At 37.1% G+C, this 14,786-nt stretch overlaps 1 protein-coding gene across 7 annotated transcripts in view; it reads left to right on the forward strand.

Moving 5' to 3' along the window:
• The window catches only part of synrg (synergin, gamma), a 53,795-nt gene that overhangs the window by 27,104 nt on the left and 11,905 nt on the right, over positions 1 to 14,786 (forward strand). For all 7 annotated transcript variants that reach the window (XM_051861942.1, XM_051861943.1, XM_051861944.1 and 4 more), the window contains 6 exons: positions 4,550 to 5,095; positions 8,559 to 8,722; positions 8,893 to 8,946; positions 12,010 to 12,106; positions 12,969 to 13,117; positions 14,660 to 14,770. In XM_051861942.1, coding sequence (XP_051717902.1) covers positions 4,550 to 5,095; positions 8,559 to 8,722; positions 8,893 to 8,946; positions 12,010 to 12,106; positions 12,969 to 13,117; positions 14,660 to 14,770 — 1,121 coding nt within the window. The remainder of the gene's footprint in view (positions 1 to 4,549; positions 5,096 to 8,558; positions 8,723 to 8,892; positions 8,947 to 12,009; positions 12,107 to 12,968; positions 13,118 to 14,659; positions 14,771 to 14,786) is intronic.

Raw genomic sequence — 14,786 nt, forward strand, 5'->3', positions numbered from 1 at the left:
AAAGCGTATTATTTGTATTTATGAGGAGAATACTGCTTGCTGTGATATGAAATGTTACCTTTTTGACTTGTGTGGGTCAAAAATAGCTCCTACTGAGATGTACAGGATGGCGAGAGAAAAAGGGTACTGTCTCTTTTTGTCGTTCTTTACCTGTCACTCAAATCAATAAATGCTCTGATAGGATAGATTTTTCTGGTTTCTTTTAACCCTTTGAGCACCTAATAGAGTGATGCAAACCCTTGTCAATTTAGAAGAATTGGCTCCGGATTGAAGAAATTGCAATTATTTTAATGAAATATAGTAATTTTGTTTGTGGCAACTGCATGCCATATTTTTGTATGTAGGCTACACATCTAAACAATCAAATAACCATTTACTTTAATTTATAAAATGATGTATTTATGTAATTTTATTTATTTATTTAATGACTAATTTAACACCTTTGATTCCCCTTTATTCATGTGGACTCAGTGATTGGTTACAATGCTCAAAAGTAGTAGACCTAAATTGAACTCTGTAATTGACGCTTTTCACAATTAATCAGGGCAGACTTAAGCGGAATCTCAATTTATCACAACATTTAAGAACGAATCTCTCTGTAAACGCTCTCAGGTTCTCAAAGGGTTGTAATATGCTACATAAAACCAATATTAGCATCACCTTGATATTGGCTTAAGTGTTCTGTATCACTTTCCCTTATTTCTGGTTGCTTTTTCCTTTTATAGTCCGACTACAGTGTGTCTTTGACCAATGAGAACTAATCTAATCTTAATCTGTGAATGTGCCTTCTCAATGCTAGGTTCTGCATCTGGATTTGGGATTTTCTGTCCTGTTTTTGTTTTCTTCTCACTTCTGCTTTTTCTGACTTTGCATGCCCTTGTATTCTTATAATGCAAAAAAAACAAACAAAAAAAAAAAACTACTTTTTAATTGTTAGTTTGACAAGATTATTGTAACGAGATCTTTCATGGAATTTTGTGACCTCTCTCTCTCTTTCTCTCTCTGCCAATGTTGTCGTAATAAATATGAATAATGGTACAGCAGACATGCGTGCCGTCTTGATTTCTCTCTCCATCCTTCAATCTTGCCACCCAGTGCAGATTTAGTCATCAGAATTATCACACTGCACCAGCTTCTTGTCAATTTCACAAACTGATTGATTGTGTGAACAGTTGTACCCCACTCATCTGTGAGGGAATTAGGTGTTTTCATGCATATGTGATTGTTTTTTTTTTTTTTTGTAGAGCTGCCAATCAATTAGTAATTTCAGTAAATTAAGTAGAATTAGGCATTTTCTCAAATTTATTGTTAACTTTAATCAACATTATGGCCTCAAAATAAAGCCAGTTCCTGCAGCCAAAAAATGCAGCATTTTATATATGTGTGTATATATAAATGCAGCTATATATATATATATATATATATATATATATATATATATAATTTTTTTTTTTATTTTTAAATAAGTGCATTCAATAGCTTCAAAGTGCACAGCACAATGCAACATTACAGTTCTTTTATCAGTCTGTCAGTGTGGTTGATTGTATGGTAGTGTGAATGATTGCACATCAACACTCTACACTGAAAGCCAGAAAATTGGAAATCTTTTTTTTTTTTTCTGTCAAACCTATGATTCATTTTTAAAAAAAATTAAAGGTGCAGAATGACTGACAGTTATTTTGACCTTCAAAATTAAGTTTTACTTCTAGTAACAAATCTGAAAAGCATTCATCAATCCACATATGCAGGTGTCAGTCACCCCAATCTAGTCAATAAGAAGCTGAGCATTTCTTCCCGGATTCAGAATGACTTCTGGATGTAGATAAGGACTCAGGAATCATTAGAGTGGCTTTATGCCAGGAGTCTCTAGTTAATGAACCAAGGCTTTATCATATTACAGTATCAGGAATAATTCATCACGACCAGGGAGCACTTGAGACGGTCACAGATTGAGTCGTCCTGAACTACACCATCAGTAACCAATAAACAAAATGATACCGGTAAATGTACATAAGAAAACCCAGCACAGTTAGTGAGTTAGTGTTTTGAACCTTTGACCTAATGCATAAGGGAATAAACAAATACGGGTGCTTTCACACTGCCTGTTTGGTTTGAAACGGGGCACGGTTCGCATGAAAAATGGTATTGTGAAAGCAGTCATGCTGACATGGGAGCACACCAGGGTACCAAACCCGAGACTACCTGTAGAAGGTGGTCTGAGTTTGGTTGCGCTGGAACTGCGGCGCAATTCATGTGAAAGTGAGAGCAATCTGCACTCGGGTGCACAATTTTTCAGGAAGTAAAGTAACCTGCGCATACATTTTAGCTGATAACAACAGCAGTAAATTCAACAAAACACCTCTGTGATGTGGTGATGATTTACCTTGGATACAAGCAGTGTCATCGTGCAGAGTGAGTGCAAATGAATAACTCGAAATCCGCTGTCTCCTCAAAGTGTTCGTTTTCAAGCCTTCATGTGACGTACATACAGTAAATGCAAGTCTTGTTTACTTTGCTGCGCATAATAGCACCAAATTAAGTAAAAAAAATAATTAAAAAAAAAAACACAATATATTCACCCGCATTCTGTTTTCTGTCATGCGCAGTGCATGTTTTTGATGATGTAAGATGAACTCAAATGCAGCAGGGTTCTATTCAAATCAAGTTGATTGTGAAACCAGACCCAACACTGTGGGCAGTATGGAAGGCCAGTAGGGCCAAAACATGTGAAACTAACATCTTAAAGGATTAGTTAACTTTCAAATGAAAATTAGCCCAAGTTTTACTCACCCTCAAGCCATCCTAGGTGTATATGACTTTGTTTTCTGGTGAACACAATCTGAGAAATATTAATAAATATCCTGACGCATCCAAGCTTTATAATGGCAGTGAACAGGGGTCATGGGGGGTTAATAAAGGCCTTCTGAAGTGAAGCGATTCGTTTGTGTAAAAAAAAAAAAAAAAAATCCATATTTTAACAAGTTATGAGGTAAAATATCTAAGCTTCTACTTTCCGTATTCAATGTACAAAGAAAGTGTAAACTGGCTTCGTGTCAGTTACACTTTTCCTACGCCTTGTAGGACGTAGTGTTTTTTTTTTTTTTTTTTTTTTTTACACTTTCTTCTGTAGAATACGGAAGGCGGTCTGGCAGAAGCTAGATATTTTACTTCATAATTTGTTAAATATGTTTTTTTTTTGTACACAAACGCATCGCTTCACTTCAGAAGGCCTTTATTAACCCCTCGGAGCCGTGTGGAGTACACGTTTAGGATGAATGGATGTGGATGGCAGCACTTTCTTCAGCTCATACTTGTGACCCCTGTTCACTGCCATTATAAATCTCAGATGCGTCAGGATATTTATTAAAATATCTTCGATTGTGTTCATCAGAAGGAAGAAAGTCATATACACCTAGGATGGCTTGAGGGTGAGTAAAGCTTTGGATAATTTTCATTTGAAAGTGAACTAATCCTTTAAGGTGTAATTATGTGTTAAGATGTTAGTTTCACATATTTTGGCCCGATTGGCCTTCCATGTGGGGGGCAGCAGGAACAATTGTGTTTGGACTCAGGCCGCAACAAACGTTCCCAGTGTGAAAGCCCCCTAAGACTTAATGATATGTACAGTAAATCTTTAATAATAATTACAAATCTTGATTTTGTAATGTAAAAAAAATGCAATTTTGACTTGAAAGAGAGAGATTTAATGACCATTTGACCAACCCTGTTTTAAAGATTTTAAGCTGTTTCTGCTTTTATAAAGAAAGTTGACAAAACGTACACATGCGTTAACGTGAAACTAGTATTAAAAAGCCACTTATTCTCGACGATGCAGCTATAATCCAGCCTTTCAGCTGCTGACCATGTAAAGCTGGTAAACATGGTAAGTTTCACATATGTGCAAGGATATCAAAAAGGGACTTTAGACCAGTGGTTCTCAACCTTTTAGACTCAAAGGTCCCCCGATATGGGCTATTTCCGGTATTTCTGCTGTAATTATGTCAAAGCTGTTTGTTTTCAGACTTTTTATGAACAGAAACTAAGGGTGTTGATATATTTAATTATCCATGATTCAGGAATTAAAGACAGCAGTTATTTTGAGAGTTTTTGTTTTGTTTTGTTTTTTTGAGTTGAGAGCCACTGCTTTAGATAAACTTCTGGCTCGGATTTAATTCTATCAGTGTAGAATGGTAGTCCCACCACTGAATGGGATATTTAGACAACCTGACAGCTCAAAAAAACATTTTTGCTTGGAAGAATTATAAACCCTTATAATTCTTACCTTAAGAATTATAAATCCTTGCCCCATATACTTTTGAAAGTATATTACTACTATAAATGCTAATTTAATAAAATACAGATGCTGTCAGTTTATTGAATCCATAACATCCTTTTCTACTATTATACTACAACAAGAGTAGCACTTAACTGCAAAACTGTACTATAACTATAAAGGTACTACAATTGTTAAGGCACTGAAACAGACACTAAAATAGTTTTTTTTTTTTTTTTTTTTTTTTTATGGGATGTCCCATGTTGTCATTTACAGAGTCTGATGATTTGAAATTTGACCCCTTTGGCACATCCGCCGTCAGCAGTCTGGGCAGCTACGACTGGTCCGACAAGGATGATCTCCCATCTGGTCAAGGTAAGAAGCTCCAGGGAGAGTCTCAAGGTGGACTGCCATCTTCAGCTGTTGTCCATAGGAAAGAGACATCTTTCGGGAGCACTGAGAACATCACCCACACTACAGTTGCCAAGGTGACCACCTTCCCAATCGAAGATGGTGGCTCCACTGCTGAAAACCGGTTCGAAGCCTTCGCTGACTTTGGCTCCATTGAACAGGCCGGTCAGGGTAACGACGATGACTTTGGTGACTTTGCCAGCACGATTTCTGAGAAATCCGACTCCCCTCCTGGAATCACAGAAGCAGAGGGCACCCAGGGCGAAATGACAGACGAGTTTGGAGCCTTCCAAGGAGACAAGCCCAAATTTGGCAAGTCAGATTTCTTGAAGGCCAGCGCACAGTCCAAGGTGAAATCCAGTGAAGAGATGATCAAGAATGAACTCGCCACCTTTGATTTGTCTGTGCAGGGTAAGTGTCATCGCAATATTTTATGCTAAAATATTAACAGATGGTAGCTGTCTTATTTCGAAGGCTGCTTCCTCCAGAGGACAATTGTCAGCCGCATATGTCATCAAGGATGTCTCATTTCAGAAAAGTACCCATTAAAAAATTGACCATTTTTTCTTGTAAAGTAAATTGTTGTCATTTCTTTTGACTTTGCAGTGTAATGGTTACTTTTCTGAAATGAGGCACCCTCAATGACATATGCGGTTGACGACTGCGACCTCCGGAGAGACACAACAAATGGATCTCATTCACTGGTCTATATAAATGACTGGATTGCTCATTGCATTCTAAACTGGCAGCAGGCGGTGAAGCCACTCGAAGTGTTCGAGCGGCCATCTTACAATTCTCTACCGATAGAGGGCATCATTGACTTACAGCCAAAACACTGACCTAAAATCACCTGATTCGCAGTGTATCAGTCGCACATGAATAGTCTTTAAGATATATGTATGTACATTAATTAAAACTTTAAACATTATCTGTAGTGTTTCTGCTGCACACTGCGACACAGGTAACTGACCTAACACAAAACAGATTTCTTTATGTATGTAATTATGCGGGAAATATTAAGCATGAACATATATCTGGGATTATTAGCAGAAATTGATTCGAATATACATTAAATACTACAATACATACAATCTCCTATTACTAAATTGCACTATATTAAATTAAAAAGGGTTACAATGCATAATTTTGTTTGGAGCAACAGTATAAATGCTTGGAAATAAAGCTGATATTCGCTACTGTAATGCAGATGAACGTAACTTTTAATAAGCAAGGAAAATTCCAGACTTTAAACAAATAACCATTTAAATGTTTAGGATGTTTGCATTGTACGAATGTACAGGGAGACTTCAGATATAAAAATGCTGACTCATTAGGTAACGTTTTCTCATTAAAGTCAGATGATTTCCTATTAATTCAATAGAATGTGAGGGAATACCAATATGGTGGCATGGTGGCTTCACTTTTTCAGTCATGAGCAATTCAGTCATTTATACAGATCATTGGTCTTATTCCCTAAGCATGTGTCCACACAAATTTGTCTATGAAATCTGCATACAAATGTTTTCACAAACAAATCATGTTTCACCAATAAATACTAAAATGTATTCTAAATTTACAAATAAAGTAGGAATAACTTAAACCACACATACGCAAAAATCACATAATCGAGGTGACTTTCTAATTGCATTATGATGAAATTTTATACATAGATATTTCATCTTAAATATATTTTATATACAGTGAAAGAGTAAGAAAAGCTGCATTATAGCTCTTTGTATAACAATGCAGATAAGCGTATGTACAGAGCTCCGTAATCTGGGTCTGTATAAAAGCTGTTTATTGTGTTTGAAATGGTTTTGAGGATGGCACACTTGGCATTTGTCAAGGATTTTGCTGCACGTGCTCAGAACAGAGCGTGTCTTTAGAGTAATATGCTTGCTGAGAGTGACGAAAGGTTGTGAAACTAAACATGAAAGCGTGTTTTATGCAAGTGACTAACCTTGGGCACTCGGTCGCTCATTTAGAATACTCCAAATTCATTAACATTAGAATGAGTTTAAGAATAAACACGTGTGTTGTGAATTAGGCGTGTATTTTTTGTGAGAAGTTCTCATGTCGAACAAATATGGAATAATCCATGCACTTATTAGTGAATGAAACCCAGTGAGTGCATTGGATCCAGTGCCAGTGTTGCCAGATTGGGTGGATGATTTCCAGCCCAAAAGCTCACCAAAACCCACCCACTCCAACAAAAAAATGCGCAAAATTGTCAAAATAATGTGATGGAATTTTATAGCCATGGCAATCAAGGTTGATATGGACCATTTTTAACTCCTTAAAACAAAATAATGATGACAAAATAATATAAAAATAGATAAAACGGAAAAATAGGAAAACGGATCGAATACAGCTGCATTCTCTCTGAAAGTCAACAGATGGCAGAGTGGCATCTGATGCGCACTCAACGTCAATAGATAAACACTGCCACCCAAATCCCTCATCACTTTCCCTCTTTGTTTTTTCATCCTCTCTCCCCCATAATGCATTAGCACTTACTCAATAACATAAAAGCTTATTTGCCTCTTATTGATCCCCACCCACATCCTCTAAATTTCATTTGTTCAGACAAAAGACGGTTTACTCCTCTGTCGACCTCCTATCAGACAGTTAATCTGAGGAGTGGGGTTCGTGCAGGAATGGATTAGTGCCTGAAACCATGCAGAGACTGATGTGGTTCTCAGCGGGAGTGTGATTACCTGTCGCTGCGTCACATGAGCTTGTTGTGCCGCTGTCCGTCTCCTTGCTTATGTGTTCACGGCATGCATTTTGAGCCAGTTTGACTGTGTGATGCCTTGTGAATAATGCATGCCTGTATTACTATGCTGCTCTTTTGCACATAATTATAATTTGTTGCAAATTAGGTGTTTGTGTTTTGTGTTGTGGCCCCACGTGGATTAGCGATGGCAGTTTTGAGTGCCTCGGAAAGTTTTAATTATACAGCAGGATCGACAATTAAACTCACATTAAAAATAGAGCGAATATGGGGTAAGATGTGTCATCCCCTTTGTCACATGACCTGTCTGATTATTTTAATGCGTATGTATTAAAAATACATTTCATGCATACAGTTACTTAAATACACTACCTCTGTGAAGAGCATGTTTTTAATTTCTGATTTAAAATTAATTTTCATTTTTTGCAAGACATGTCGGGGGTGGTACAACTTATTAAAAGAAGGAAATTCTTGAACAGAAAAGCTAAAGTAGTTTGAAAAATGTGCTTTAACAAAACTGAAAAATATTTAATATCAAAAATATTTAAATTATATGCATCCGCCAAATCAAAGTCATGTGGTGAGATCAACATGCATAAAAAATCCCCATAAAACAGGAAATGATATCAGGAAATGATATGGCAAGGTTTTACAACCTAAGGTAATGCGATATGACTCACGATAAGTTTTATTTTAAGCTGTTATAGTATTTTAAATTAGTTAATATTTTCAGTTTTCATTTTAATTTTAGTTTGAGTTTTAGTAATTTTGTGCTTCATTCTTTTAAAAAAAAAAAAGAATAAAAAAATTGTTTTTCATCTAATATTTATATTTTATTTCAGCTTTATTTAAATAACATTTAAATGACATTTATTTTAAATAACATTTTCCTTACATGTGAGTGTCCTATATTATCAGTTTTACTTGGTAGTTAGACTACATAATTTTTTACAGTCATTAAAATGAAAATGATAAAAGGTTTTTTTTTTTTTTTTTTTTTTTTTACTTTCATGTAAAGTTTCATTTGAATCCCACAAGAATACAAAGAGCGTGTACTTGGCACACATTTTAAACCTATTTGTTTCATGTTCTTTGTCATGGACACTCCCATTTGTCATTGACCCATATATTTGTGCAAAGGTTCCCATAAGCGTAGCCACAGTCTGGGAGAGAAAGAAATTGTACGGTCCATCCCCTCTCCTGCCCCTGAGCAGCCCTTCAGAGACCGCTCCAACACCCTAAATGAAAAACCAGCACTGCCGATCATCCGCGACAAGTACAAGGACCTCACCGGAGAGGTGGAGGTCAGTCACTTGCTCTCTCTGTTCCTTTCCTCCCTCATTCTCTTTGAGCACACATACGGGTTCTCCTTGTTGAATACAGCCTGAGGTTTCTCAATGAACAAAGCTCTCATTCGGTTTCATCTTTTTCTTTCTTTTTCTCCCACTGTCTCTCGTCCAAACACTGCTGGTAGGAGAGCGAGCGATATGCGTATGAGTGGCAGAGGTGTTTGGAGAGCGCTCTGCAGGTAACATATACCTCGACATACATACACATTCATAAAGAGGTGGAAAGATATGTATTAATATAATTATATGTGCAAATGAGCAACATTTTTACTGCTTTGTTATAATTACATCACTGAAATCAATTCATTTTTTATTATTTCCTGAAAATAATAATAATATACAGTGTTATGCGAAAGTTTGGGAACTCCTTGCAGAATCTGTGAAAATGTGAATAATTTTAACAAAATAAGAGAGATCATACAAAATGCATGTTATTTTTTTATTTAGTACTGTCCTGAGTAAGATATTTTACATAAAAGATATTTACATATATTCCACAAGACAAAAAAAGCTAAATTTATGAAAATAACCCTGTTCAAAAGTTTGGGAACCCTTGATTCTTAATACTGTGTGTGGTTACCTGGATGATCTACTACTGTTTGTTTGTTTTGTGATGGTTGTTCATGAGTCCCTTGTTTGACCTGAGCAGTTAAACTGAGCTCTGTTCTTCAGAAAAATCCTCCAGGTCCTGCAGATTATTCAGTTTTCAAGGATTTTTTGCATATTTGAACCCTTTCCAGCAGTGACTGAATGATTTTGAGATCCATCTTTTCACACTGAGGACAACTGAGGGACTCAAACACAACTATTACAAAAGGTTCAAACATTCACTGATGCTCCAGAAGGAAACATGATGCATTAAGAGCCGGGGGGTGAAAACTTTTTGAATTTGAAGTTCAAGGTATATTGTACTTAATTTTTCTTCCGGGAAACATGTAAGTATCTTCTGTTGCTTTTGAAGGGCAGTACTCAATGAAAAAAATGATATTTCAACAAAAAAAGAAAAATTTGGACATCTGCATCCTGTTCAAAAGTTTTCACCCCCCGGCTCTTAATGCACTGCGTTTCCTTCTGGAGCATCAGTGAATTTTTGAACCTTTTTTATTAGTTGTGTTTGAGTCCCTCAGTTGTCCCCAGTGTGAAAAGATGGATCTCAAAATCATTCAGTCACTGCTGTAAAGGGTTCAAATATGCAAAAAATCCTTGAAAACTGAAGAATCTGCAGGACCTGGAGGATTTTTCTGAAGAACAGAGCTCAGTTTAACTGTTCAGGACAAATAAGGGACTCATGAACAACCATCACAAAACAAAAAAACAGTCGTAGATCATCCAGGTAACGACACACAGTATTAAGAATCAATGGTTCACAAACTTTTGAACGGGGCCATTTTAATAAATACAGCTATTTTTTTTTTTGTCTTGTGGACTATATGTAAATATCTTTTATGTAAAATATCTTACTCAGGACAGTACTAAATAAAAAATATCATGCATTTTGTACAATCTCTCTTATTTTGTTAAAATTTTTCACATTTTCACAGATTCTGCAAGGGGTTCCCAAACTTTCGCATAACACTGTATGCCTATAAACCGAGCATGCTTGGATTTCTTTGCCCATTGATGATGAGTGCCATACTTTTCTGAACCATAAAGGGATATTTGTGGGCGTTCTGTAGGTGGAGTTGATGCGCTTGTACACATTTCGGTGGATTTAAGATGAACTGTGATTTATAAAAAGGGATACATTCATGAAAAATGTTTGTGCATACAGACATTTTATAAATCTTTCATATGAACATTTGAGAAACTGTTGTATGCTCACATTTATGATCTTTATATGCACATATAAATGTGATTGACAACATGTCTCGGTTGTTGCAGTGCTGTGCTGGCTTGTTAGAAGAAAAAGTAATGGATTTACAGAGAAGGACTGTTTTAGGTGTGGGAAACCTTAAGGGAATATTTCAGGCTGGCAATTTAACAATTTAGCAGTTTACAGTCTTTTTTTAACAAAAATTCTGTACATATATTTCATAATTCCCCCCCCTTCTTAAGGGATAGTTCACCCAAAAATGCAAATTTTGTCATCACTTACTCACCCTCGAGTTTCTTTCTTCTGTTGAACACAAAAGAAGATATTTTGAACAATGTTGCTAATCAAACAGTTGACGGTAGCCATTGACTTCCATAGTAGGAAAAAAATACTATGGAAGTCAATGGCTACCGTCATCTGTCTGGTTACTAACTTCTTTAAGATATCTTCTTTTGTGTTCAACAGAAGAAAGAAACTCATACAGGTTTGGAACAACAAGCGCTAGTTCACCCAAAAAAGAAAAATCTTTCATCATTTACTTGTTCCAGACCTGTAGAGGTCATGACATTTCAAGCCCAACGGTCGACCACTGTCAGACAATCATTTTTGTGGTGTGTTCTACACTGTTGGCTCTAGTTGGACCCCCGTCGGTAGCTTTTCGGCAGATTGAGTATGTTGAATTGGCGCCGGAGCCCATCGGTAAAAGGGATCACTCTGATTGGCTGTTCGGCTTAGTGACCAGTGCACGAAAAGAAGTGACGAAAGCAAGCAAACAATGAAGTCTAGTCAGCAAGTGCTGTTTTGTTAATGGTTTGTACATGCACAGTCCTGATGAAAACAGTCTACTGCCAGACGCAGAATGTACATGTTAGTTGGCCGTTGGCTTTATTTCTTTGTGGTGTGTTCAAGCGTAACTGGCCCAAATGCAGGCAGCACCACAGTTGGCTTTCGCTGCATCTAGATTTTTGTTGGTTTTGTGTGTCTGGACCTTATGGCTTACTGTCTTCTGCGAAATACAAATGAAGATACTGAAAAATTGTCACTACAATGGACCCCTTTTATTGTAATGACAGTTCTTCAAAATATCTTCTTTTGCGTTCCACAAAAGACAGAAATTCAATATGAGGGTGAGTAAATGATGACATAGTGTATGTTTTTGAGTGCAATTTTGAGCCATTCACATTAGATGCATTCTTGTCTTTAGACTGGAGTAAAAGTCTGTTGTTCAATGTTGAGGACATTAATGTAACGTCTACAGAATCTACTTGTTTCCCTCAGTGTAATGTCTTTGAATTACAGTATATTCATTTGGGGGCTTTTCTCAGGAGATACTGAAAAATGAAATCATTTGTGATTAATCCAGAATCAAAATAAACATATAATGTAAAATATGGCCACCTTATAGCCATGTCTTTTCACCCCCTTTCAGGTCATCACCACTGCTAATAACACCCTTAATGGCATCAGCAGTTCCACAGTGTGCACAGAGGTGATCCAATCAGCACAGGGGATGGAGTACCTGCTGGGTGAGACTATGACTTCAGTCACACTTTATTTACTGATCAGAGACCAGCATTACCCATCATAACAGACATCAGTGAAACTCATAAGATCACAAAATATCTTCATGCACATTCATACCTGCTCCTCATGCGCCCTGGCAGTCTTCAGTCAAACAGACAGGCCAGGTGTTCTTGTTATCTGCTTCCTATTTCTGTAGTCACACACACACACGGGGTGGCTTTAATGAGCTGTACGTGCTCATACCAGCGGGAGGGGAACATGGGGTACTGCTGTTACGTAGAAGCAAACCGTTAAAGCTCTTTGATACGGCTCTAGCGATTGTGACTGGAGACAGAACAGGGCTTTGTGGGTCTGACTGGGGGAGGCTAGTGTTACAGAGCAGAGCAACTATTCTGGGCCGCTCTAAAGGGTTCAGCTTAAAAGGACATTCAGCACTGGGGAGTGCTGGGAACGGCACCGCTAGGTTATTGTTTCTCCTGTTTGGTTATGCACAGGCTCTGTTCACACAATTCACAATCAATATCTGTAATACTTTTACTTTGGTTGCTGTAGTAATGATGCCAAGAGAAATACTGTTTCCATAACAGCTGGCTCATTCATTTATTCACTATTCACATGTTCTTTTGTTTTTATCGTCAAATTTAGGAGGAGAAAAACATCTTTTCATTTTCTCATTTGAGTTGACTGCTGTGATGAATAGCCTCCCGCCTTTCTCATGCCATAGCAATCACAACAATCATTATCTTTGCATCTTTTTATATTCATGGACACTCTTGCTTTTGAATTTCATTGAATTGTGTTCTTCATGTGTTTAAGAAGGTTTTTACAATGAGGTAAATTATTATTTTTTTTTTAATGTGTCAGGTGTGGTGGAGGTGTATCGCGTAACCAAGCGTGTGGAGCTGGGTATCAAAGCCACAGCTGTTTGTTCAGAGAAACTGCAGGAGCTGCTTAAAGACATCAGCCGTGTGTGGAATAACCTGATGGGCTTCATGTCGCTGGCAAACCTCACTGTGAGTTTATGAAATAAACACTACTAGATCTTGTAGTAAGTACAATAATATTTCTAGTGTAGTGCAACATACAGTCCAGTAAGACACAGATGTTGATTAATTCTTAACAGATGATTGGTTGATTTATAATTAAATGAGTATACCTGTGGAGTTAAACTGTGGTGACCTGTGAGCTCTGGAGCAGTGGGCACTTTCTACAAATGTGGCACAAAATACAGCCTGAAGCTATTATAAAATGAATTTATTTATTTCAACAAATGTTGAGTGCACAAAGGTGCTTAACCTACCCTACCTTTAAAGGGATAGTTCACCCAAAAATGACAATTCTGTTATCGTTTACTCACTCTCAAGTTGTTCCAAATCTGTATAAATTTCTTTGTTCTGCTCAACACAAAAGAAGCTATTTTGAACAAAGTTTGTAACCAGGCCGCTTTGGGGCACCATTGACTTTCATTGTAGGAAAAAAAAAAATACTATGGAAGTCAATGGTGCTCCAAAACTGTTTAGTTGTTTAGCTGTTTCTATGAAGCTGAATTATGCATTTCTATGGCAACACTATCAACGCTGAAATGAATATACACCTGTCAGGTGGTACAAGTTAGAGCTGTTTAAGTTTATGTTCATTATTATTGTAATGTTATGTGCTTTGAGATATGAGGTAATTTAACACCGTCTCTCGTGACGCTTTGCAGACTTTGCTCTGGCTGCGTTTTGGAGGAGGCGTGATTTTGGAGGCACTCTGAAAGGAGGGTGGGATCTTATGCTTTCAAAGCTAGCTAGCCTCTCCGAAATTGCCTACCCTACCTTTAACCAGCTTAAACCATTTTAGTATATTATTTTATATCATATAGTCAATAAACAAAAACAAAATAATTAGTTTAAAGAAATTATTAAAGTGTATCATATAAAAAGTAATATTAACTAAATTTGTTTAAAAGAATTATATTGAGTCTGTCGTTAATGAGAAGTGAAAATCAACATTTTATCTTGTCAGATAAATTATCAAACAAATGTATTATAGTTCTCACAAAAAACATGGTATTTGTATTTTTATATCTTTATACTTACAATAGTTATACTTGCTTACAAAGTCATGAGGCACCAAAATGTACCTTATTTGTGGAAAGTGAACAAATTGCAGAGAGCTGAAGAGAGCTTTGTCATGCAGTGTACTCAAGGGAGAATATTGATGGCAGCAGATAATATTAGAGTTGTGCGGTCAGATAATATCAACTTGGGAGAATGAAGTCTAGGCACACTGCCGAAAACCCACAAACGCTCTGAAGCATAATAAAAATGAATGTGGTTAGAGAGTCGAGGGTTTCTCTCTGCTCGGATCCTGCTGTTTTGGCCAGATTCTGTAGCTGATGTATTGATCTGCAGGGCCAATCAACTGCTGTGAGGTTGATGGGCTGGTTCAGTGGCCTCTGTAATCAGAAAGTTTGAGTGACAGCCTGCGATTTGTGTGGAGGATGCAATGTAGTCCCAATTGCTTTTTAAGAACTGCATTCATGATGTTTGTGTGTGTGTGTTTTTCATTAGCCTGATGAGAGCTCACTGGACTTCTCCTCCTGTATATTGAGGCACGGCATTAAGAATGCCAAAGAGTTGGCGTGCGGAGTGTGTCTGCTCAACGTGGACTCACGCAGCAAGGTCTGTACACACAAAG

Source organism: Ctenopharyngodon idella, chromosome 15 (assembly GCF_019924925.1).
Source record: "Ctenopharyngodon idella isolate HZGC_01 chromosome 15, HZGC01, whole genome shotgun sequence".
Taxonomy (NCBI): domain Eukaryota; kingdom Metazoa; phylum Chordata; class Actinopteri; order Cypriniformes; family Xenocyprididae; genus Ctenopharyngodon; species Ctenopharyngodon idella.